The 26,791-nt window shown below is 48.2% G+C and overlaps 1 protein-coding gene across 1 annotated transcript in view; it reads right to left on the minus strand.

The window, feature by feature from the left end:
• Positions 1-752: 752 nt before the first annotated feature.
• Positions 753-26,791, minus strand: part of LOC141079201 (receptor-binding cancer antigen expressed on SiSo cells-like) — a 46,595-nt gene continuing 20,556 nt past the window's right edge. Inside the window, exons 7-8 of the mRNA XM_073565287.1 lie at positions 25,232-25,323; positions 753-1,161 (exon numbers count right to left, since the gene is read on the minus strand). Coding sequence (XP_073421388.1) covers positions 1,041-1,161; positions 25,232-25,323 — 213 coding nt within the window. The 3' untranslated portion in view covers positions 753-1,040. The remainder of the gene's footprint in view (positions 1,162-25,231; positions 25,324-26,791) is intronic.

Consider the following 26,791-nt stretch of genomic DNA (forward strand, 5'->3'; position numbering starts at 1 on the left):
AAGAGTTTCCACCCAATTCATAAAGACCATACATTAAAGGCAGCTGCTAAAGGTAGTAGTTTCCTTTTTAATGGGGATTTTTTTTTTTTTTTTACTTTTCACTGTTCTTGTTGGTCTCCTAAGAGGACTTGACACAATCATCTGATCGCTTGTGCTACATACACAGCAATGCTACAGCGTTGCTGCTAGTGATGAGCGAACGTACTGGGATAAGGCGTTCTCTAAGCATGCTCGGGTGTTATCAGTGTTTTAGGCATGCTCGAAAAATAGATTTCTGCGTATACTTTGTATTGACAGTTGCCAATCAGTGGTGAAGGTGACGGACCGGGAGGCACGAGACACCTTCTAGTGATAATCTCCTGCTGATAAAACATTGACTTTAATAAAACAGATAAACACAATCTAGTAAGGGACACATTGCTAGAATCAGGGTCTCTTCTGCCCCCCATACCATGCTATTCTCAGTTTACATACCAAAAACCTGCTGACAGATTCCCTTTAAGAATGGCAATGTATCAATAAGAAAAAAAAAAACCTGATGATCCATATGGCATCCATAGGCTTGAATAGACTAAGCACACCCAACATACAAAAGAAACTAGTGCATGTTGAAAATTTTCACACGCAGATTCTATGAAAAAACAACGCTCATCTAAAAATCCTAGTTGAATAACATTGGTCTTAGCGCTGTCCGTAATTTTTTGTGTGTGAGCCTGCCCCAGGGGCGACTAATCATACTACATGACAGCAAGTTCTTTAAAATCCTTTAATCAATAATTACATTTGTCACACTGTATAATGGAGCAGCCAATTTAACCCAATTATTTACACCTTTTTTTTTTTTCTTTAATCTTCGTTTTTCCGAGTCCCATACGCGAGTCTGAGGAGGCAATTCAATCATCTGGTATTGTAATCCAAAGTCTTAGAAATGTGATAAGAGGCGTCTGAGTTCCCATAAATCCCAGTGACTTTGTGCCGCTACCCCAATGGAAAGATCAGAAAAATCAGAGAAGTGTTTGTGTGATGAGCGGCGCTCGTCGTTAGGATAATTTCACGCCGATTTTGCTCTGTTCCTTCTTCATTTGCCGCTGCACGTCTTTCTCCATCTTCTTCCTTTGCTGCTCTGCGGTTCGTTTTTCCCTTTCGGCTACTTTCTGCTGCCTGAGTAACAAACGTAAAATGGTTACCTTTGCATAAATCACTAGTACAAGCACATATAATACACTTTGTAATAAATCTTAGAACTACTCATCCACTCTTTTAACCTGTGGAAGCGCCTTTGCTGCACAAAACGATCGTCGTTGCCATCTCCTTTTTACACCCGTTCTCCCGCTGATATGCTTTTACAATAAAGCCTTGACTACACTACCCGGTGAGTGCCGTTCTTTTCTACTATTTTTTGCTACTCATCCACTCTGCATTGCTAAAAACCATCTTGGTTAAAACAAGTCAGACCTATATATTTGAAATATCTTCCAGCTGCCTATTCAAGTCTATGGAGAGGGAAGAATGAACAGAGTGAAAGCAGCCCAGACACACCAAGAAGTATTCTCTCACCACATTGTTGGATTCGCGGCTACACTGCTCAGTACGGCTGCATAATGTCCTCCAAACTGCTGCCTCTGAACACGTGCTAGACAGGAGAGCCGGAATCATATCGTATATATGTGTGTGTGTGTAAGGGGAAAGACAAGACCGAGGGGGGGGGGGGGGGGGTGTGTGTGTGTGTGTGTGTGTGTGTGTGTGTGTGTGTGTGTGTGTGTGTGTATATATAAGGGTAAAGACAAGACCGCGGGTGTGTGTGTGGAAAGACAAGACCGCGGGTACCTGCGTGCTGGGTCCAGAACTAGAAAGGCTGCATCCTCAGTTCCCGGGGGGGAGGGGAGCATGGGTGGGCTGGAGCTTCCTCCTGACAGAGTGGGACGAGGACATAAAAGATATGTGCGCACAGCAGGGTGTTTTGGGTGCGAACCTGGGGCATGGCGTAGTCAGAGGAGCTCTGCGCCCCATCCCTCCACATAGTACCGGCGCTGTGAAAGGCCCCACCACCTGCAGAGAGGCCGCAGCAGAGAGAAGGTCCAGGCGTGATGAAGCAGACCAGGAGAGGGACTGCTGCGCTGAGGGGAGCCATGTGTCCAGCATCAGCGGCAGCCACCAGGCAGAAGAGTGCTTCGCTCGGGGAGCACCAGCATCGTGCAGGCCAGCATCCACCATCTCCTACCACCAGCAGCAGAGACCAGAGAGGTGTAGTGTGCCCAGTGACTACCAGAGAGAAAGGCGCCGTACGCTGTGTCCGCGAGAACTGCACACATGCCAAATAAGAGGGACCACATACGTGACTGACACTTGTTCCCTGACGTTGCCGGCGAATATTTGCCCAGACACTTGTGCCCTGACTTCACCAGAGTATACTTGCAGACCTGCGTTGGGCTCGTACAGGACTGTGGCCCACACCCCTTTCAGCCACTGTAGCACACATGGTCTAGGCTCAGTAGAAGGTAACGGAGACCGACCTCTGCCGCCAGAAGACAGGGCATTGTTGCCCACAGGACCTCCCTGGAAAAGACACCGCGCCAGCGCTACTGAGTTCACAGCAGGAGTTACAGTTTGAGGAACTCCTGACAAGTGCTCCACAGGAACCGCCTTAATGTTTGAACTCTGCATATCCTTGTGCAATAATACTGTTTTATTCCCCTGTTTAACCCATTACCTCCCTGCGTGGAGTATTTCCCTGTTATTAAATTAAACTTGTTAACCCTTGCTCTGCCTCCTGTCCGTCACTGCATCCCACAACCTGCTCACATGTGCAGTGCATGGAAGACCTTATAGCAGCTTGTCTCCACCCACTAGCTCAGAGTAAAGTGAGAAAAAAAAAAAATCTGCACCTGCAGAGGGGAAAACTGGTGAATATACAGGATACAAGTAGAGTTATTCCTCATGTACATGACAACTTATTGTGAATAGTTAAAGGGAGTCTGTCAGCACAGAATCACTGTACAAGCCAAATACAGGTGCTTGAGGTGGCCAAATAGTTCAGTGCACATTCCCACCTACCATATTTTTCGAACTATAAGATGCACCTTAAATTTTGGGGAGGAAAAGGGAAAAAAAAGTTTGCTTTTTTTGTATAAGATGCGGGTCCGTCTTATAGTCGAAATTTAAGGAATCTTACCTTTGGAGGCGGCAACAGTGGTGGAGTACGGTCACAGGAGGCATGGTCCTTTCCTCAGGAAGGCAGTGGTGACAGAAGTGGAGCAATGCTGTGGGCGGCAGAAGTGGGAGCCTCAGTGGTGTGATGCTGCGGGCTCAGTGTCAGCGGTGAAGCCGTGGGCTTCAGGGTAATGGCCACCAGAGGTGGGGCTTGCACAGATTAAGATCTCAGCTGGGCAGAGATGCCAGTCTGTGCATGTGTCACCTCAGCCAAACTCTTCAGGAATATGGCCCCCAGGAAAGCAATGTACGCCGCTCCGCCTCACCACCAACACCAGACCTGCAGCATCGCACAGCTTCTGCTGTTGCCAGCCTCCTAAGAAAGGAACCCTGCCTCCTATGATCGCGCTCCACCAGTACCACAACCCCCCCTGTAAGATGCAAATTTTTTGGGGAAAAAAACAGCATCTTACAGTCTGAAAAATATGGTGGGGGGGAAGGTGCACTGAACTTTATGGCCATGCAAAGGTGACAGGTTTGAAGAGCCCAATCTTCCTCTCAATCCCATAATGTAATCAAATAAGATGTAGAACTATTCCTTCTCTGTTCTGTGACATCAGCCATTGCCCTGACTCCTCGCAATAAGGGGAAGATGTTCTTGTCTCCACCAGTTTTGTGTTATAGGAGAGACACATTCACACCTTAGGGTTTGTGCACACGTTGCGGATCTGCAGCGGATTTTTTGTGCGTAATCACTGCAGATCCGCAAGTGTGAGACCAAACAATGTTATTCAATGGGAAAAAAAAATTTGCTGTGCACATGCTGCGGAGGATTCCGCACAGTATCCGCGGCTGTTTATTTTCCGCAGCATGTCAATTCTTTTTGCCAATCCGCACAAAATCCACCAAAAAATACGTACGGATTTCTATATGCGTTTTTGGCAAGAGATGCAGAATTGGCTCAGGAAATTCCTGAGCCCAATCCACAATGTTTGCACATACCCGTAACCCAGCAGACAATCAAAGAGACCATGGGGTGACGTAACTCCACAGAGGCAATGTGTGCGTATTTTACTTTCTCACATACAGCCTTTTTTTTTTTTTTTTTTATCATAACGGACAGATCTGTGTTGTGTACGACACTTTTCACTTATTTTTTTCATGTCACAATTAAATTTACTTGTTTATGATCACATAAATGTGAGGATTCTGTTATGTGCCCTATTGGGATGTCCCTTCTGGAGGTCTTTATGGGTTAAACAGGTCTGTTAATGTTAGGGTACCCTCGTTAGGCTAGTTTCACATCTGCGTCTTTGTGCGCAAGTAGAAACGCGTGCAAAAATGTGCATACGATCTCTATGTTTTTTATGCGCATACGATCTCTAGGTGTCACATTTCACAGGAGGAAAATCCTTGAAACAGACTCCACCAATGGGACACCAGTGGGCGTGTGTCATGGGAAGGGGGTGGTTTAAACCAGTGTCTAGACATGTTTAAAACGCATGCGCACACCTCTGTGTTCCCATAGACTGTAATGCATTGTTTTAACGCATTTCGTGCGCAAGCGTATGCATGCTTTTTGCCAACTTTGGACGGACCCAAAAATGCAACACGTTGCGTCCAGTTGCACACCTCGAAAAAACGCAGCGCACGAAAACGCAGACAAACGCAAGACCATGCATACACCATGTAAAACATAGGTGCGCATGACGCATGCGCATGGATGCGCACGATGCGCTGTGCACAAAAACGCCCAGATGGACGCCGTGTGCAAGAAGGACTCTCCTACTTAAGTTCTAGTGGGAAAGGTGGATGTTTAGAAACAAATTCTGAACTTTTTCTAAGTCTCCTGAAATCCTGTAACATTTTCTCTCTTACACTGATGAACTTTTTTTCTTTTTGCGTGGAGAGTTGTAATTTTTATAAGTACCATTTTGAGGACATGACATTGATTGCTTTTTTTCTTTAATTTTTGATGAGTGCTCAATACTCAAGATTGCGCCGAGTATTGCTTCTGCCCCCCCGAGCTTGGCTGTGGGGCAGCTTACGCTCCCGACCATGTTTGAGTCGCCAGTAATCCCCTGCATGTGTCGCAGCTGTCAAAGACCTGCAAGACATGCAGTCACAGGGTCTCGAACATAGTATTAGAGCACACTGAAGAGGTGGTTATACCCTAGTAACTTAGAAGTCAGTGGAGTGTCCCACTGCCCTCCATAAACCAGTTCTGGCAGACCCAGTCCATCCACATTAGCAGCTGTGGGGATAATGTAATAGCAGCAGCCACATCCCCAAGCAATAACCCATTCTTTACAGTTTCCTTCCCCGGTGACGGTTTTTCTTCCAGTACGGGTCACAAGTTGTATAATGAGTCACCACAAGCCACCGTCTGGCTGGGATCCTGTGTTGTGCAGTATATAGGCGGAGGTGTATTGGGAGATATATTCGGTTTTATAATGGTCTGCAAGGACAATTCAAGATCAAGAGACCCATGAGCTCACAGGAAACCGTACCGAGGGCAGGTCTGGATGTGACAGGAGTAGAACAGATCTGGCTGGGAAAATGGGCACTGAAAATCCAAAACAGATGGGAGCTTCCAAAAAGTCACCACCTTTATTTACATCAGAAAACGCCCAGTGACCCAGATAAGAAATTGGCGTCTGTGAAGAAAGGTATTCGTTATTTACAAAACAATATCCCAAGATTAAGAGAACCAAGATGTGCCACAAAGCAGAGGTGTCGTTATGACGGGTAGGATCCTGTCTGGAGTTATAGGAAATGTCCAGGTTTAACAGCCCATTTTCCCATTTTGTAAAATTGTGAGTGGGGGTCCTGTGATCAGAGTCCCCACCTCTTCATCAGCGGTTACAAAGAAGCCTTCTTTGTAACCGCTGATTGAGAACCTATCCTGAATTACACAATCAAAAAGAAGAGACACAGTGCCATGCGTCGTCACCCCTGAGGTGGCGTTGTGGGGAATTTAACCCCTTTCTGACATCCGTCCAAGTGACCTGGGCCAATTTGACCATGGATGGAATTTTAAGTCAATGCGATCGCACGCTCTCACAGGGGTTGCGTGGGCCATCGTCGCCAGGTGTCAGCTTGTTCTGACAACCGGCACTAGGTGACCACTCCTGGCACTTTAACCCCCGAAATACTGCGATCGAACACGATCCCTGCATTCTGGAAGCTGACAGAGGGCTGACAGCCCCTCTGCCTTTAGATTGGAGACCTTGCGCGGGGTACCAATCGTTGCCATGCTGACCCGATGTTGTCATGACGACATCTGGGTCACCAGATCGAGGATACTTGCCGATCATGCGCAGTACATGATCAGCAAGTCTCTCTGCGAGTGCAGCGTAGACAGCTCCTACGGCATGGGGAAGCTGCTTCATCTACATGCTATAGAAGCGATCAGCCTGCAAAAAATTATTGCCCCATAGTGGGACAAAGTAAAAAAAAAAAAAAAAAAAAAAAAAAATTTTTAATAATGTAAATTAAAAAAAAAACAAAAAAACAAAAAAAAAAAATCTATATTCTCTCTAAATATTTGAATGAAAAAAAAAAAATAAATAAACCCTGAAAAGTACACATATTTGGTATTGCCGCGTCCTCAATGACCCGACCTATAAAACTGTCCAACTAGTTAACCCCTTTAGTGAACACCATAAAAAATAAACAAACAAGGCAAAAAAACGCATTATCATCATACCGCCGAACAAAAAGTGGAATAACATGCGATCAAAAAGACGGATATAAATAAACATGGTAGCACCGAAAACGACATCTTGTCCCACAAAAAACAAGCCCCCATACAGCTCCTTGAGCGAAAAGTAAAAATAGCTCTTAGAATAAAGTGGTACAAACAATTATTTTTTTTCTATAAAATAGTTTTTATTGTATAAAAGCACCAAAACACAAAAAATTGATAGAAATGAGGTATCGCTGAAATCGTACTGACCCGAAGAATAAAACTGCTTTATTAATTTTACCACATGTGGAATGGTGAAAACACACACCCCAAAAAAGAAATTCATGAATTGCTGGTTTTTGTTCATTCTGCCTCCCAAAAAATTCGAAATTAAAAAAGCGATCAAAAAATGGTACCAATAAAAACAACTCGTCCTGCAAAAAAAAAAAAAAAAACCCTCCCATGACTGTGGGCCAAAATATGGAGAAATTATAGCTCTAAAAATGTGGTGATGCCAAAAGAAGGATTTTTGGTACTCACCGTAAAATCTCTTTCTTGGGGCACACAGATAATCGTGGGTGTATGCTGCTGTCGCTAGGAGGCTGACACATGTGCTGCAAGTATTACACACAAGGACACTGACCTCTCCGGTACTGGAAATATCAGGACGTGTGAAAGAGGCCTTATGGCGGGTTTTTATGTTTGGCAGCTGTCACACAGTAAAAGACGCTTTTTATGGGAAAAAAGGTTCTTTATCGCTTCATTGGGGGACACAGGTATCCATGGGTGTATGCTGCTGTCGCTGGGCAGCTGACACTATGCAAATAAAGTAAAACTGGCTCCTCCTCCGTAGCATACACTCACCGACAGGCAGGAAGTACCTCAGTTAAGTGTTAAAGCAGTAGGAGAAGCAACAAACAAACTCCACATACATACTGGCTCAACGACCAAAGCACGTAGGCCCAAAACCAGAACAAATAGGGAGGGTGCTGTGTCTCCCAATGAAGGCTCCAAGAAAGATTTTACGGTGAGTACCAAAAATCCTTCTATCGCTTCATTGGGGGACACAGGTAACCATAGGTTGTCCTAAAGCAGTCCCCAAGGGTGGGAACAGAAAGAATGCAGAGAAAAAAGGACCGAGGCCGGCCGGTGCGTAAACGCCGCCTGCAGCACCTTTCCTTCCTAGGCCTGCGTCGGACAAGACATGAGTATGAATATCGTAAAACTTTACAAGAATGTGCGAAGAGGACTAGGTCGCGGCTCTGCAACCTCTAAAGCCGAGCCCTAGCGAGAAACTGCCCCAGGAGTCATCCAGAGTCTGGACCAGAAAGGGGCAAGAGGGACCTAGAGAAGAAAGGACAATGTCTGCACTTATGTGGAATGAAAGGGGAATAGAGGACGGCAGGATAATGCTGCCAACTCAGAACGCCCCCGATTACTCTTCTTGGTAGCCAATAAGGCTAACGGAACCAAATAGTTGTACTTACGCCACCTGAATCAGATCTTCCAGTAACTGTCGCAGAAACTTTAAGATGCAGGTTTTCTCACCCAAAGCATGGACATAATGACCTGATGGGAAAAAACCCAGTCCCTCTCAGAAGTAGGCCTCAAAGGCCATGGCGTTAAACTGAAACGACTGAACTGTGGCGGAAGAGGGGACGGTCTGGAAAGCCACAGGAGGCGGCCATGAGCATGTACGCCAGCTCCAGGTACCAGGTCTGACTCAGCTTGTAGTTCATCGGATCCTGGGACCAGGTAACGTACTAGGGAACCCTTTGGTTCATTCGAGAAGTCATTAGGTGGGCATCCTGAATGCTCCACCTCCGACAAATTTTGCAGAAGACGGCGGAGTTGAGAGACTACTCACCTGACGCGAATCCCTGACGATACAAAAAAAAAAAAAAAACTGGCTTCCCAGTAGTCTACCTCTGGAATGTGGACGGCTGATATGGCGGGGACATTGCCTTCGGCCCAAGGCAGGATCTTTGCTAACTCTACCTTGATCTGTGTGTTGCGAGTCCCGCCTTGGTGGTTTATGTAAGCCACGGCTATGACCTAGTCCGACAGAGTGCGGACTGAATTGCCTGCGAGGAGAGGCTGCCAGTAGAGGAGGGCAAGGAGAATTGCCCTGATCTCCAAGAGATTGATGAGGAGGAGGGTCTCCTGAACGTTCCACCGACCCTGCACTGTGAGATTCAGGAAGACTTTTCCCCAACCCTGAAGACTGGCATCGATGTTGAAGATCTGCCAATGGAGCAGGAGACATGACCTCCTGCGCAGGGCAGAGACGGATAGTTTCCACCAAGAGAGGGACTGCTTCACATTGAGAGGTAAAAGCACTGGCCGATCCAGGGAAACAGTTCAGGGAAAATTCTCTTGTCCCAGGTAGACCAGAGGGCCAACTGAAGAGGGCGGGTGTGAAACTGGGCATAAAGGACAGTTCCTATGACCGCCGGCATGACCTTCGTGAAGACCCTGGTATCGCACACCAGGCTGAACTGGAGTGCCATGAACTGGTAATTGTGCTCCTGTATCGCAAACCGAAGGAACCGCCGATGCTGTACACACAGGAACGTGCAGGTAAACATCCTGAATGTCCACAGAGCAAAGTTAATCTCCCTGCTCCATGGAGAGGATCACCGAGTGCAAGGACTCCGTTCTGAAGAGGCGAATTCGAAGGTGGCAATTCAACTGCTCAAGGTCTAGGATCGGGCGGGGAGAACAGTCTTTTCTCGGGAGAATGAAGAGGTTTGAGCAGAACCCAGAAAAACCGTTCGTGCCAAGGAACGGGTACAATGACACCTGATCTTAGGCAGGGACGAGATGGCTTGGGGAACCCATGAGAGGGTTGAATTGGCGGGAGGGGGAAACGTCTTCCTGAGGCAAGAAAAAACCCCATCTTGTAGCCGGGTGAAACGATCTCCCTGACCCAGGCATCGTTGACCGCCGACAACCAAGTCTCCATGAAAAGAAGAAACCTGCCTTCCACCCTGGAAGGATTCCCAGGTAAGGATGACCTGTCATTAGAGGAGGATCTGTGATAGGGGGATCCGGAGGACTTAGAGAGACGGGTCCTAGACCTCCAGTGAGGAATAGCTTGAAGGAAGGTTTCTTTCTTTCCCCTTGTGCAGGAGAACGGTCCTGCTGGAAAAAAAACCGCCAGAGGAAAGGCAGAGAGCTGCTTTCACCTCTGGTGGCATCGGAAGTGATCTGGACAAGCTTGGTCCCAAAGAGCCTGGATTCCTGGAACGGCACGCCAGTGCTACATCTGCTAGCTCCTCTGTAGGAGCCGCCCTAATGCCCCGGTGAAGTATCTTGGTCCATGCCAGTATGGCTTTCAGCACTCAAGTGGAGGCTAAATTAGGTCAGAGAGAAGTGCATGACGTCTCCAAAGCCGATACAGTTAAAGCCACAATCTGTCAGTCCGTAGCGTCCTTGAGAGACGCCACATCAGGACTGGATGGAACTGTTTGAGAGGCTAAGCGTGAAAAAAGGCAGATCCACCTTAGGGGAATCGGAACATATGCAAGGCCTGCAATGTTAGCGCTATATAAAATAGCTTAGTTACTCACCGATAACGGTGTTTCTCGGAACCCATGACAGCACCACGGAGAGAGGGGATCCGCCCTTCAGGGACAGGAACCTACAGATAAAAGGGCGGTACATCTCCTCTGCCTTCAGTTGGTTACAGAGCATCAGAGGGCCTCCAGGTTAGTTAAACAGAAATATATACACAATATTATAATACTGCTTATTTATCAAAAGCACCGTGCCTAAACGGAAACACACTACTAACAGTAAAACGTGCTCACCACACTCATGAAGGGGAGGGGAATAAGCGGGTGCTGTCATGGGTTCCGAGAAACACCGTTATCGGTGAGTAACTAAGCTATTCTCTCTCACCCATGACAGCATCACGGAGAGAATTACAGAGATTGGTAGCTTAGGGAGGGACCACCGCCTGAAGGACCCTTCTCCCGAAGATCAGGTCAGACGTAGAGGCTAGATCTAATCTATAGTGCCTGAAAAAGGTCGAAGGTGATGACCAGGTGGCCGCCTTACAGATTTGTTCTATTGATCTCAGATCTTTCAGCCCATGAGGTCGCCATTGCCCTTGTGGAATGAGCTCTCAGCCCCTCCGGGATGGTATTTCCACTGGATGAGTATGCCAGGGCAATCGCATCCCTTATCCACCTTGCCAGGGTACTCTTGGATGCCTTGAGCCCCTTCCGAGGACCCTGGAAACATACAAAGAGAGCCTTCTTTCCTACATTATTTGGTGGCCTCTAAGTACTGTACTAGGCACCTTTTAACATCTAAAGTGTGGAATTTTTATTCCCCCTTATTTTTTGGATTTGGGCAGAAGGAAGGAACTCTTGGGACCTGTGGAAATGTGATGATACTTTAGGTAGATAGGCCGGGTCAGGTTTTAGGATGACTCTATCCTCTAGAATTTTTGTAAAAGGTGGCCCTGCTGATAAGGCTTGAATATCGCTAACTCTTCGAGCTGATGTTAGTGCCACCAGAAGCACCGTTTTAAGTGATAGGATTTTTAGGGGTGCCGAGTAAATTGGTTCGGAGGGCCTGTCAGTGTTGAAAGTACAAGATTCAGGTCCCATGACGGTAACCTTTGACTAGTTATTGGCCTAGATCTGGTTGCGGCCTTAATAAACCGTGCTACCCAAGGGCCACCTGCCATATCATGGTTATAGAGGGCGCCTAACGCCGCTATTTGTACTTTTAATGTGTTGACCGCCAGATCCTGTTCTAGGCCCTTTTGTAGAAATTCTAGTATCTTATCAATCTGAACCCCGTCTTGAACCTTTGCCCTAGAAGTGGATAGGAATTTTTTCCATGTTCTACCGTAAGCTCTCATCGTAACCGGTTTCCTACTTTTTTGTAATGTAGTTATCAGGTTCTCTGAAAATCCTGTCCCTCATCAGCACCCTCTCAAATTCCATGCTGTTAAATGGAGGTTCGGTGCCCGAGGATGTAACACTGGGCCCTGCGATAGCAGGTCCGGGAGATCCGGTAGGATCCATGGGTCGGTTACTGAGAGCATTCTTAGCCAGGAAAACCAGGTTCTTTTGGGCCAGAAAGGGGCTATCAGTATCATTCTTGCCCCGTCCTCCCTGACTTTCCTTAGGACCGCTGGAATGAGCATGATTGGGGGAAAGGCATATGTTAGACTGTGTCCATGGGAGCATAAATGCGTCCAGAGTTAGAGGATTCCCCCTGGGATTTAGGGAGCAGAAGGTGTCTACTTTTTTGTTTTTGAAATCGGCAAACAGATCTATGTCTGGGGTCCCCCACATTTTTACAATCTGCCGAAAAATGGACCACTTTAGTACCCATTCCCCCTGTCGTAATTGGGTGCGGCTCAAAGTCTGCCCTTTGATTCTCTGTACCCCGGATGTGTAGGGGTAACAGATAGCAGGTTTGCCTCCTCTAGTTTGAGGATTCTGGCGGATGTGTCCATTAGGGCTTGGGACCTGGTTCCCCCCTGATGATTTATATAGGCCACTATGACTCGATTGTCCGAAAGAATGCGGACATGGTGATTCTGGAGCAGGGGTAGGCAGTGTGTCCGTGCATAGCCTATTGCTAGAAGCTCTTTGATTTGAGGAGGCTTTTAATTCTTGATCTCCCCACACGTCCTGAGCCACCTCGTTGTTCATGTGTGCTCCCCATCCCGTGGGACTGGCATCCGTTGTCACTATGTGTGTTATCTTTGTTACCCAGGGGATCCCTTTGGACAGATTTTCCTGGTTTCCCCACCAAGCTAGGGAATGAATAGTTCTTGAATTTAGGGTAAAACGACCCTCTAGATGTCCCCCTATTGCTGCCTGGTTGGCTAATACGTCCCACTGGAGATCTCTCGTGTGTAAGGGTACCGTTACACCTAGCGATGCACCAGCGATCCCGACCAGCGATATGACGCGGTCAGAATCGCTGGTGCATTGCTAGGTGGTCGCTAGTGAGCTGCCACACAGGCAGATCTCACAAGCGACATCGCAGGGGTCGGGGGTCGCTACTTACCTGTCAGACGCGGCGATCCTGCGTCCTCCCGCCCGCGTCCACGCCTCGCTCGTCGGCGCCACAGGAAGCGCCGCAGGAAGTTGACGACGAGGAATGGTCCAGGAGCTTCTCGCGCGATCAGCGATAACCAGCGGGGGAGCCGGTCGGAGGTAAGTATCACATGCAGCGATATCGCTAGCGATATCGCAGTGTGTAACGGGGGCTTAACTGAGCCCATTGAACTGCTGGCAGGCAGGCAGATAGGGAACCAAGCAGTGACATAGCTTTCCTTAATGTCATAGAGGGATTCTGGATTGCTCTTGCTGTAATTTGAGCGATTTTCTCCTTTTTGTGGTCTGGGAGGCGACACTCCTGAATGTTTGAATACAGTGTTAAGGTACTGTCACACTTAGCGATGCACCAGGGATCCCGACCAGCGATATGACGCGGTCAGGATCGCTGGTACATCGCTAAGTGGTCGCTAGTGAGCTGCCACACAGGCAGATCTCACCAGCGACATCGCTGGGGACGGGGGTCACTACTTACCGGTCACACCAGGCGATCCTGACATCCTCCCGCCCGGCTCCACGCTCGTCTCTCCACAGGAAGCGCCGCAGGAAGCTGACGACGAGAAACAGTCCTGGACGTTCTCGCGCGATCAGCGATATCCAGCGGGGGAGCCGGTCGGAGGTAAGTATCAGACACAGCGATATCGCTAGCAATATCGCTATAACGTCACAAGTTACAGCGATATTGCTAGCGATATCTCTTAGTGTGACAGGCCCTTTAGGCCCAAGAATTGTTGTACCCTGCTGGGCTCCAATCTTGATTTTTTTAGATTTAGAAGCCAGCCTAGGCCTTGTAGAGTGTCCATCACCCTGTCCCTCTGTTCCCTGCATTTTTGAGCCGAGCTGCCTGCTATGAGGAAATCGTCTAGATATGGGATTATTACTATGTCTTGTTCCCTTATATGAGCCATCATTTCTGCTACTATTTTGGTAAATACCCGCGGGGCTATCGATATTCCAACGACAGGGCTCTGTACTGGAATTCTTTGACCTTGCCCTTTATTGAGACGGCTAACCTGAGATATTTTCTGGATAGGGATGTGATAATAGGCGTCGCTGAGATCTAACACCGTCATGTAGCAGTTTGGGAACAGGATTTTGGTGGTGGACCTGATCGACTCCATTTTGAAGCTCTGATTCCTGACGTATTTGTTTAGCTTTCTCAGATTTATGATCGTTCGAAAGGTGCCGTCCGGTTTGGTTACTAGAAAAAGAGGGGAGTAGAACCCTCTGTCCATAACCTGCAGGGGAACTTCCTGGAGGACTCCTTTTTTTACTAGGCCTAGGACCTCGCTTTCTAGCGCTTCCTGTTCTCGCGTACTGGATCTCAGCGGCGTTATTACATACTTTTGAGGTGGAAGAGAGAGAAAGTCTATTCTTAGGCCCTCCTGGATTAGGTTTACTATCCATGGGTTGTTTGAAATTCTCCTCCAGGCTGGAAGAAAAAGGGTTAACCTTCCCCCCACCCTGGGTGTACTGTCACTTGGAGGGCTTTTTGTCTCGGGAAGAGTTACTAAAGAAGAACCCTCTATCTCTTTTGTCATCCCACTTTTGTTCCCTTGGTGGTCTCCTCTGAAAAAACCTCCTATTTCGAAAGGGCCTTTTAAATGCTGCTGGCCCAAAATTTGGGAACCCTTTCTTCTTGTCCCCTGCTTTCTGGAGGATGTCATCTAATGTCTCCCCAAAAAGGAATTTCCCTTCACAGGGGATTGAACATAATTTCATTTTAGTCTGTAGGTCCCCTGGCCAACTTTTAAGCCATAGTGTTCTTCAGGCCGCGTTTGAAAGTGCTGCTGTTTTGGACGATAGCCTGACTGAATCGGCTGATGAGTCCGCTAGGAAAGCAGCCGCTCCCCTTATTACTGGGATAGAATCTAAGATCTTATCCCTTGGTGTCCCTTTCCTCAGCTGTTTCTCAAGTTGGTCCACCCATACCATTAGGGCTCTTGAAGTACATGTCGCCGCTATGGCTGGCCTGAGGTTACCGCCTGCTGACTCCCATGCCCCCTTTAGAAAAGGTATCTGCCTTTTTATCTAGGGGGTCCCTGAGGGTGCCCATGTCCTGAAAGGGAAGGGCGAATTTCTTTGAGGCCTTTGCGACTGCTACGTCGAGCTTCGGGGCTTTATCCCAAGACGTAGATGCCTCCTCCTCAAAGGGATATTTTCTTTTAAGGGAAGGGACTGTAGTATTTTTCCTGTCTGGCTTGTCCCATTCTTTTTTAATTAGGCCCTTGACAATTTCGTTAAGCGGAAATACTCTCCGTTTTTTCTGGCCTAGTCCCCCGAACATTATGTCCTGGACTGTTTTATCTGGCCTAGGGTCCAATACCCCCATGGTAGACCTTACAGCTTTTACTAGTCTGTCTATCTCTTCTAGGGGAAAACAGTGACGCCCTCCCGTTTCCTCGTCTGAGGATGAGGAGCCGGATTCCGAGGTTTTAGACGTGATTTCTCCCGACATGGAAGAGTCTGACTGGGAGGTTCCTATCGTGTCTTTCTTCCTCGTTTTATCCCTATGCTTAAGGGATACGATGGCGCTCTGAACCTCTGATTTGATTGCAGCCCTTAGGTCGGATGCGAAATCCGGAGTCTCCTGACAAAGAATTTCTTTTGTGCAAGACTCACAGTTTTTTCTCCCATGATACAGGTAGGGGTCTAGTGCAAGTGGGGCATTCCCTGTTCTTTTTTCCCTAATAAGGGAGAGGAACTGTATTACAAGGGCGAACATTCACGAAGATCACTTACCCCCAAAGGTGCATGGCTGCAGGTACCGGTTCGGGAGATGGAGTCAGGTCCTGTATAGGCTGATCTCCTGGTGGCGATTTGCTCCTTGCCGATGACGTACTGCGCCGCGTGGAGTGACTGCTGGAATGGCCATCTCTGTTTCGCTCCTTCTGCCGGTGGTGGTGTTGGTGGTGCTGCTGCTGCTTGAGCTGCAGCCTGGCATGCTGCTCCTGTTGCTGGTCGCTATCCCCCATTATCAGGATCGCTTCCAGCCAGTTCTGAATCCACCATTTTTAAATTTGCCGCCCCCGTGACGTCACCGCTCCCATCCTGCACCGCGCTGGCCGGGGAGCGTGCTCCTGCGCATGCGCCGGTTTCAGGGACCCGGAAGCCGCTTCTCTACTTCCGAGGCAGCGGCCATCTTGGTACTCTGTACCATGGCGCTGCCCGCTCTTCCACCGGGTCCCCGCGAGCCCCAATCTCCTTTCCGGAGCGTCGGCTCCGACGTCTCCCCCCCCGCTCACCCGGCAGCCTGCATCGGCCCCAGCGGTGGCGGCTTCGGGCACCGCTCCTGCCACGACAGGGGCCTCCCCGCTGCCGTATACCGGACAGGTCGGCCCCGGATCCGGACTCTTCTCCTTCAAATCACAGGTACGCCGTACTGTGGGTCCCCCAGTCAGGGACAGGAACCCAACTGAAGGCGGAGGATAGGTACCGCCCTTTTATCTGTAGGTTCCAGTCCCTGAAGGGCGGATCCCCTCTCTCCGTGGTGCTGTCATGGGTGAGAGAAATAAAGGTTATTATAAAAGGGTATAGAATGTCCAGATGTTTTCTTCCTGGGAAGCGTCTGCCCGGATGTTCCCAGTGTCTAGAGGTGGTAGCCTCAAACTCTTTGTGAAAAATGCTGGAGGGACATTTCACCCGTCTGAATGAAACGGCGTTCGGAGGACTGGTGGCAGTAGAACGATGCAAAAGACGCTCCAGGACCTGGGTCGTGGATTATGAAACTTCTGTCAGGTCGGATATCGACTGAGACATGGCAGCAGCCCACTCTGGAGGGAGGGGAGTGCTCTTGTCCTAGGAGTTAGGTGACTGCTGTAGGACAGACACTGTGGAAGAGCTGCAGTACCGGCATAAATAATGCAGACTAGTTAGAAGCAGGGCTGTGGAGTCGGTAAGCCAAACCTGCGACTCCGACTCCTCAATTTCCCTTACACCGACTCCGACTCCAACTCCCACACATATTGCTTATATTTAAGTGAAAAATTTATTGTAGTACAATGTGAACCTCAGACATTTAATCATTTTTACGATCCAATAATCAAGATATTTAGATAGAACAGAATATATATTGGTGTACTACCCGGTTTTCATTCTTTTTGGTACAGATACGATATGGATAGACAGATATGGATAAATGGATAGATAGAGCAGATTTCTAATCTGCTTTTGCTATTGAAAACATTATCTATGAGCTCAAAAACCTTTCAGGTGATGCAGTTTTTTAAAAAGATGATCAGCTTTTGCAGCTGAAAAACGTATCCTCAAAAAACACAGGAAAAATGCTGTGTGTGAATGTAGCCTTAGATCAGGAATATAACAGCCATTTATAGGACATTTCATAACTTTCCCAAACTCCTATGAAAAAATATTCAGCACATCCTGCATTGAATTACTGTACCCAATTTATTATATATTTTAGGAGTCGGAGTCGGTCCATTTTATACCGACTCCAACTCTGACTCCGACTCCACCAAAATGAGCACCGACTCCGACTCCACAGCCCTGGTTAGAAGGCCACTGCCTTTTATACAGATGGTGGCCAAAGGGAGAGACGAAGATTACTGCTGGGGATAGATAAGCCCCTATGAGGTAGAAAAAACAACCAGCCTGGGCTGGTCCTACCTGAAACCAGAGATGGCGGTGTCGCTGCTCAGGCTGCAGTGTCTCCCAGATCCGGTGCCGGATAGAAATGGGTGCCCGCTGGGGATGCACGGATCTTCGTCCGCTGTTACAGATAGAGGTACACCGCCTGCTGTGCCCTCTGGGTCCTGAGGCAGATGGTGAAGACAGTGCACAAATCTACAGATAGTGCATGATCACAACTTGCAGGCATTGAGACGCTATACTGGGGACGTGTCTAGGGTGACAGGGAGCGAGGGCTAGAGGCACACTCACTGATTAGTCAAATAAAACGTGGCCATCGGGAGGGGGCGTGGCTAAGCCTAAAGCGCACACCAATTGGTCTGGTAATGTGCGCAGGGCGCGCACTGATTGGCCGAGGGTCTCAGACGGGCTTGAAGCCGGTAAGAGGGTGGCTACATGGAGACCGGTAGACAAGGCCCAAAGCCGGGGGAGCCGCGCCGACTCAGGCTAATGTGCCGGATGGCGAAAAACAAAGAAAAGCTCCCCTCCTAATGGCTGACGTGGCGGGGGGCGCCAGTAGCGACCGGACCGGGCAAGCCAGGGAGAGACAGGAACAGCGTCACGCTGCGGAGCAGTGGGTGTGACCCAGCCAAAGCTGCGCTGGGAGGCGTGACCTGGACCAAGCCAGGATAATCTGACCCAGCGCCGCCTCCCATCGGGCAGGAAAGAGTACGAAAGAAGAAGGCTGCGGCCTGATAGGCTGACAAGCGGAGGAGGAGCGTGCGACCTGCAATGGCCCAATCGCCAGCGATGCGCAGATAGGGGGGCGTGCCCGGCGGTGAAAAAGGCGAGATAATAAGATGGCACGCCAGAGGGGGCGTGTTCGGCATATTAGATGGCTAGGGCAAACTAAACATGCCAAGCAGGGAGCGTGCTCCTGACGTAAAATGGCAGAAGGGAAGAAGAAAGCATGCAAAATGCCGGGGCCGCGCGCTATGAGAAAAAAGCGTGAAAATTGAGCCTGAATGAGAGGTGGAGCCGAGAGTTAAGTGGCCTATCTACAGCGGGGACCTATACACCGGTAAACAGGGGAGCTGTGCTGGGGGTAGCTGCTGCAGGGGGGAAGAAGGAGCCCACTGGCTTACCACCTGCTTGAATCTGGTTCCTCTTCATAGCTGAGGATCACATCAGGAGCCCTCGGGATGAAGAGGGTCCTGGGAGAGAAGATCCTACTTCCCGCACCGTCTCCAGACGGTGCAGAAAACGGCGTCAACCCCTTAGGAACAAGGGGGAAGGCCACCACCGGTGACCACCGTCATCCTCTCAGCCCTCTCCGAGGAGAGGGGTGAGGAGGGGAATAGGCAAGGACTGGCCACCGAGAGTCACCCTGAAACACCCCAAAGGGGGGACAGGGGACAAAGTCGTGCCAGCGAGTCAGAGTGGGCGATGTGAGTGATACCACACTGCTCTCTCGGTCGCTTAAATGTGGGAAAACAGGGTGAGAAATCTGCACCCTGTTACCCAATGAGCTGTATCTGAAAAACAAAGGGAAAAGGATTAATAAATTCACACAGAAACCTGTGAAATAAAAAACACTGCGGATCTGGTGTTAGATCCAGGTCCGCCTCCTACGGACACTAAGCTTAAACTGAGGTACTTCCTGCCTGTCGGTGAGCGTACGCTACGGAGGAGCAGCCAGTTTTACTTTATTTGCATAGTGTCAGCCTCCTAGCGACAGCATCATACACCCATGGTTACCTGTGTCCCCCAATGAAGTGATAAAGAAACTATTTTTTCCCAGAAAAAGCGTCTTTTACTCTGCGACAGCTGCCAAACATAAAAACCCACAATAAGGCCTCTTTCATACGTCCTGATATTTCCAGTACCGGAGAGGTCACTGTCCGTGTGTGTAATACTTGCAGAAGTGTTACAGTAAGCGCTGTTCCCTGGCTCTCATCATTCTCCCCTGCTCTGCCGGCGATCGTCGTGAGCAGGGGAGAATGATGGGAGTTATATTTAAGTAATATAAGAGACAGCAGGCAGCAGCTGATGGGACTATTACTCCCATCAGCCTACCCCTGTTGCTGCTAATAACAGTGACAGCAGGAGCGGCTGATAGGAGTATTTAGCCGCCGCCTGTGCTATAAATAAATGAAGAAAAAAAAAAAAAAAAAACTAAACACAACAGCGTGGGTTTCCCTTCTATTTTCTATAACCAGCCAGGCAAAACTCACAGCTGGGGGCTGCAACCCTCAGCTGTCATCTTCAGCAAGGTTGGTTATCAAGAATAGAAGGGTCCACAAGCTGCTTATTTAAAATTAAATAAATGTAAAAAAAAGTGGCGTGGGATCACCGTTCTGTCGTGAAAATTCTTTATTGATTAAAAGGCATTGGCACGGGAGGAACGTACAGAGAGAGGACAACGGTCGTTTCACGCACTTGCGCTTCAACGGGTCCTGAGGCTGGAATGCAGGCAGGTGGAAATTTAGAAGCACACACACATGTGGACACACCTCCTAATTTCAAACTTATACTCCCCCCAATGGAGTGAAACATGTGAACAAACAAATCAAACACAGAATTAAAAAACACAAGTTAAAAAAAACCTCTATCTTACAAAGAGAATCTAAGTGGATTCTACGAACGAATGCCACAGCACCTTTAGGGTTAAATGAGAAAATAGATATGGCGGTGTTTTTGTAGGAACTGCTGCTCAGTGTTTGTATTTCCATATTTTATTATGATAGAGATTTTTTTAACTTGTGTTTTTTAATTCTGTGCAATTTGTTGTAAAAAAATTTCCTATTAGTCCTTAGAAAAATTAAAAACTTGGGGCTAAAACAACATTTTACTTGTAAAAATGTAATTTATTCTTTCTTCACCGCTCAGTGGAATAAAATTCTGTGAGGCACATGTGGTGTCAATATGATCACTGCACCCCTATATGCATTCATTGGGAAGTGTAGTTTGTAAAATCAGTTCACATATGGGGGGGGGGGGTTTCTGTAGTTCCCAATTTGACATGGCACCCTCAAACTATTCCAGCAAAATCTGAACTCCAATATGGCCCCTCTTCCCTGCTGAGCATGTTATTGTGCCTCAAAAGTATTATTCCCCCACATATGGGGTATCAGCATACTCAAAAGAGAAATTGCACAACAACTTTTGGGGTCCAATTTCTCTTGTTAAAAAAAATATTGGGGCAAAAAGATTTGTGTGGAAAAAATATGATTTCTTTTTATTTAACGGCTCTACGTTATAAACTGTGAAGAACTTGGGGGTTCAAAGTGGTCACCATACATCTAGATAAGTTCCTTGGGGGGGGGGGGGGGGGTCTAGCTTCCAAAATGGTGTCACTTGCGGGGGGTTTTCCACTGTTTAGGCCCATCAGGGGTCTCGAAACGAGACATGGCGTCCGATCTCAATTCCAGCCAATTTTGCGTTGAAAAAGTCAAACGGCGCTCCTTCCCTTCCCAGCTCTGCCATGCGCCCAGTGGTTTACCTGCATATATGGGGTATCAGCGTACTCAGGACAAATTGCACAACGTTTAGGGTTTACTTTCTCCTGTTACCCTTGGTAAAATAGAAAAATTTGGATCTGAAGTAATTTTTGTGAAAAAATGTTAAATGTTCATTTTTTTTTTTTTTAAATTCCAAAAATTCCTGTGAAGCACCAGAAGTGTTAATAAAATTCTTGAATGTGGTTTGAGTACTTTGAGGGGTGCAGTTTTTAGAATGGTGTCACTTTTGGGTATTTTCTATCACACAGACCCCTCAAAGAGACTTCAAATGTGATGTGGTCCCTAAAAAAAAAAAAAAAAAATGATGTTGTAAAAATTAGAAATCGCCGTTTAGGTTTTAACCCCTTTTAACTTCCTAACGGAAAAAAAATTTTGGTGCAAAAATTGTGCTGATGTAAAGTAAACATGTGGGAAATGTTACTTAAAGTTCAAATTTTAAAAAAATTGCAAAATTTTCAGAATTTTTACCAAATTTCCCTTTTTTCACAAATAAATGCAAGTCATAGCAAGGAAATTTCACCACTATCATGAAGTACAATACGTCACGAGAAAACAATGACAGAATCACCGGGATCCATGGAAGCGTTCCAGAGTTATTACCTTGTGGGGAGGTTGACCTGGCAGGCACTGAGAAGAGAAAAGGTTGCCGTACTGAGAGTGACCATTAGAGGGCAGTGGGGAGCACAGAAGAGAATGTTACATAACTGCCACAGGTCAAGGTCACTCTTATTGGTCAAAGGTGACTGTCAGGTGACAGTGGGTGGAGCTACCTAGGCTGGTAGGATAAAAGGCTGGGAGAAGCTTCCAGAAAGTCAATCAGCCAGGAGAGCTCACTAGAAAGGAGGGTTTGCTGCTGAGTGGAGAGCCCTCAGAGAGCGCCAGACAGTAGAGACGGTCACGGGGGGGGTGACCCAGGAACACAGGAGCATCAGACGGAGACAGTCTGAGCGGAATAGGTACCGGTGTACTTTGAACGGGGAAGCGCTTTGGTGGAAGTGCCTAGGGCAGCCACAGTGAAGAGAACCGCAGAGGACGCCACATCAGTGGCACAGATGCATCTAAGGTACCCGGGTCTGTGTGAGGAGGAAAAGTGAACAGTCCTGTATTAAAGTGTGGACGTCGGCAAAGTTGGTGAATAAAACCAGACCTGTTGAACTACAGTAATGTCTCAGTCTCCAGTCTGTTTGCGCTAAGAAGTGGGTCACCCCCCCAGTTCGGTTGGATTAGCACATCTTCCCACCTATCAGCAGCATCACCTAATTTTGCCTTCCCTCGCCACCCCTACAACCTCATAAAGGGACAGTGGTTAGAAGTGTAAAAATTGGCCCGTCATTAAGGGCCCCGTCACACATAGCGACGCACCAGCGATCCCGACAACGATATGACCTTGTCAGGAACAGGCAGCTTCACCAGCGATCAGCACCAGCGACAGGAGGGTAACAAGCGACGCACGTCGCTTAGTTACCAGCGCGCTGGTGCAGGCAGCTGGTAACCAAGGTACACATCGGGTTTCTAAGCGGTGCACGGCACTTAGAAACCCGATGTGTACCTTGGTTACCAGCTCCCTGCATCAGCGCGCTGGTAACTAAGGCACACGTCGGGTTTCTAAGCGCTGATCGCTTGTCTCCCGCCTGTCACACGCAGTGATGCGTGCTGGCCAGCGATCAAAAAAAGTGTCATGGCCATTCCAGGACGATCAGCGATAACCGGCAGGGGGGGCCGGTCGCTGAGAAGTGTCACACAGCGATCTCGCTGGTGAGATCGCTGTTGCGTCACAAAACTTGCGACTCGCTAGCGAGATCACTATGTGTGAGCGGAGGCTTAACATGCAAACCACCCTTGGGGGTAAAGTGGTTAATTCCTCAAGGCAAATTTGCTCCAGCTCCTTTGTTAGATAGTTTCCTCTAGTAAACAGCAGTTTTCCAGTCAGACCCCCAGATTCTCAATTGGATTAAGGTCTGGGCTTTGACTAGGTCACTCCAAAACATTTACCTTTAACCCACGTGAGTGTTCCTTTGCAGAATGCTTTGGGACATTGTCTCAAATCACTGACAAACGGGTTGTGCTCAAAAATATCCCTGTATTTTGAACCATTTTCTCTGTCCCTGCTGCTGAAAAAACATCACAGTATAATGCTGCCACCATCATGTTTTACTGCAGGAATGGTGTTCTTGGGTTGATGAGCTGTGTTGCTTTGGCACCAGAGTTTCCTTGGTAGTCAAAAACTTCAATTTGACTCAACTGACCACAGCACCTCCCTCCATACATTTGGGGAGTATCCCACATGTAATTTGGAAAACTCAAAACAAGCCTTATAATTTTTCTAAGGCTTGTTTCTGCCCACTGTTCCATAAAGGCCACCTCTATGGAGTGTATGGCTTATTGTGGTCATATGGACACATACTCGTCTCTGCTTGGGAGTTTTGCAGCTACTTCAGGATTATCTTTGGTCTCTGTGCTGCCTCTCTGATTAATGCCCTCCGTTTTGGTGGGTGGCCCTTTCTTGGGAGGTTTGTTGTGGTACCATTTTCTTTCCATTTGTTTGTAATGGATTTGATAAATATATACAGGGAGAGGGAGCACTGTGCAGCCCCAGCTCCTGCACTCCTCACTATGGCTGCTATATACAGGGAGAGCGAGAACTGTGCAGCCCCAGCTCCTGCACTCCTCTCACTATGGCTGCTATATACAGGGAGAGCGAGCACTATGCAGCCCCAGCTCCTGCACTCCTCTCACTATGACTGCTATATACAGGGAGAGCGAGCACTATGCAGCCCCAGCTCCTGCACTCCTCTCACTATGACTGCTATATACAGGGAGAGCGAGAACTGTGCAGCCCCAGCTCCTGCACTCCTCTCACTATGACTGCTATATACAGGGAGAGCGAGAACTGTGCAGCCCCAGCTCCTGCACTCCTCTCACTATGGGCTGCTATATACAGGGAGAGGGAGCACTGTGCAGCCCCAGCTCTCCTCTCACTATGGCTGCTATATACAGGGAGAGCGAGAACTGTGCAGCTCCAGCCCTCCTCTCACTATGACTGCTATATACAGGGAGAGCGAGAACTGTGCATCCCCAGCTCCTGCACTCCTCTCACTATGACTGCTATATACAGGGAGAGCGAGAACTGTGCAGCCCCAGCTCCTGCACTCCTCTCACTATGGGCTGCTATATACAGGGAGAGGGAGCACTGTGCAGCCCCAGCTCTCCTCTCACTATGGCTGCTATATACAGGGAGAGCGAGAACTGTGCAGCTCCAGCCCTCCTCTCACTATGACTGCTATATACAGGGAGAGCGAGAACTGTGCAGCCCCAGCTCCTGCACTCCTCTCACTATGACTGCTATATACAGGGAGAGCGAGCACTGTGCAGCCCCAGCTCCTGCACTCCTCTCACTATGGCTGCTATATACAGGGAGAGCACTGTACAGCCCAAGCTCCTGCCCTCCTCTCACTATGGCCGCTATATGCAGGGAGAGCGAGAACTGTGCAGCCCCAGCTCCTGCACTCCTCTCACTATGGCTGCTATATACAGGGAGAGCACTGTGCAGCCCCAGCTCCTGCACTCCTCTCACTATGGCTGCTATATACAGGGAGAGCGAGCACTGTGCAGCCCCAGCTCCTGCACTCCTCTCACTATGGCTGCTATATACAGGGAGAGCGAGCACTGTGCAGCCCCAGCTCCTGCACTCCTCTCACTATGGCTGCTATATACAGGGAGAGCGAGCACTGTGCAGCCCCAGCTCCTGCACTCCCTCACTATGGCTGCTATATACAGGGAGAGCACTGTGCAGCCCCAGCTCCTGCACTCCTCTCACTATGGCTGCTATATAAAGGGAGAGCGAGCACTGTGCAGCCCCAGCTCCTGCACTCCTCTCACTATGGCTGCTATATACAGGGAGAGCGAGCACTGTGCAGCCCCAGCTCCTGCACTCCTCTCACTATGGCTGCTATATACAGGGAGAGCGAGAACTGTGCAGCCTGCTCCCCTCACCTACATGAGCTGGGATATCTGGAGCACAGATCTATGAACACTTCGGCATCTCTCTTCAGCATTAAAGAAGCAAAAATAAGGTAATTAACCAAATTACAAGATGAATCCAAATTACATTTACATCTTATAAATGATATATAAAAATACATCTCTACAATTCTTATAGGCCGAGTGCATGACCGATATTAACAATGAGTTATTACCGTAGAACTTCTTCCGCCTGCCAGGCCGCGTCTTCCTCTGCCTCCCAAGCATTGGAATTTTCTTGCCACGTTTCTAAGTCGCCCAATTCTGCCTAAAAATATATTTATAGGAGGGTAAAAGCACATTGTGAACTGCGCTGTGTGTGATGTGAGGGTAAGGAAAGCCCCGTGATCATTGGCCAGGGCATGTGCACCCTTCTACTGGCTGTACATTATCTCCCCTCGGAGAATGCAGAGGTCTCATCGCTGCGGTCTATGGCAGACGCGTCATCACAAAGTCACCTGTTTAAATCAGGTTTTAATGTAAAATTTATTTTTTTGTGTTCTCGTGTGACAGTCACACTTATTTAGATCAGGCCTAGAGACCTGGGTTAAAATTGCAAGATTTCTGAAAATTAATAAATATGATATGTGAAACCAAAAAAAAAAAAAAAAATTTTTTTTTTTTACATAAAACCGCAATTTAAAACATAAGGTAGTTTTCTGATGGGACATTCCCAACAGCATAAACTAAGCACAGAAAATTCACACCTTTAGGGCTCTTATTGCTGTCTGTTCTGTAGAAGCTGAAGATTAATCCAATATGCTAATTATGTACTCAGTGCACCCTGGGTGTGGCCAAGAGGTTCAGTGCCCTGTTCTGCCCACTAGTTTTGCATATCTCCGCCTCTCACTAATGGCTGACAGCGCTGGCTTGCCTTAACTTTCTCTGCAGACAGTGCTCACTGCAGTTAAGCCAGCGCTGTCAATCACCAAAGAAAAAGAGGGGCAGCACAGGCAAAACCAGTGGGCAGAACGATGCGCTGAGACTCTTGGCCACACCCGGGGTGCACCGAGCACATAATTAACAGTTTAGATTACATTTCAAGATTTGCAGAATGGAAGCAGGGACTAGAGCCCTAAAAGGGACTTTTTTTTTTTTTTATAGAAGGCTATAGCCCACAAAGATCTGAGCTTGGTTTATGCGGTCACCTTCAGCCAAGAGACTCCTTTGAAGCACCGGTGGTCGGCCCCCGTCCATCAGGCATTTATGGTTTATCTTGTGGATAGGCCAAAAGAATGAGTTGCAAATAATGATGGTCCTCTTTTCCTAAAGCCCCCGTCACACTAAGCGAGACTAAGTTTTGTGACGCAACAGCAACCTCAGCAGCGATCTCGCTACGTTTGACAGGTAGCAGCGACCTGGCCCCTGCTGTGAGACCGCTGGTCGTGTCGGAATGACCTGGACTTTTTTTTGATCGTTGAGGTCCCGCTGGGTAGCATGCATCGGTACGTTTGACAGCTCGTTAGCGACTCAGAAGCGAAGACACATATAGGCATGCATACCGCCGACATCGTTACAAAGGTCGCTACGGGTCGCCGTATCGTTGCTGCGTCGTTGGGAAGATCTGACTGTTTGGCATCTCACCAGTGACCACATAGCGACACAGCAGCTATCTACCAGGTTGTATCGTTGTAGCATCGCTGAGTGTGACGGGGGCTTAACATTAATGGCCCTCCGGGTGCTCCATGGCTCCACGTTCGCTGCTGTGTGCTTGGTCGTACATCAAGGAGGGCAAA

This window comes from Dendrobates tinctorius, unplaced genomic scaffold (assembly GCF_039654945.1).
Source record: "Dendrobates tinctorius isolate UK_male_01 unplaced genomic scaffold, ASM3965494v1 ptg000636l, whole genome shotgun sequence".
In the NCBI taxonomy this organism is placed as follows: Eukaryota; Metazoa; Chordata; class Amphibia; order Anura; family Dendrobatidae; genus Dendrobates; species Dendrobates tinctorius.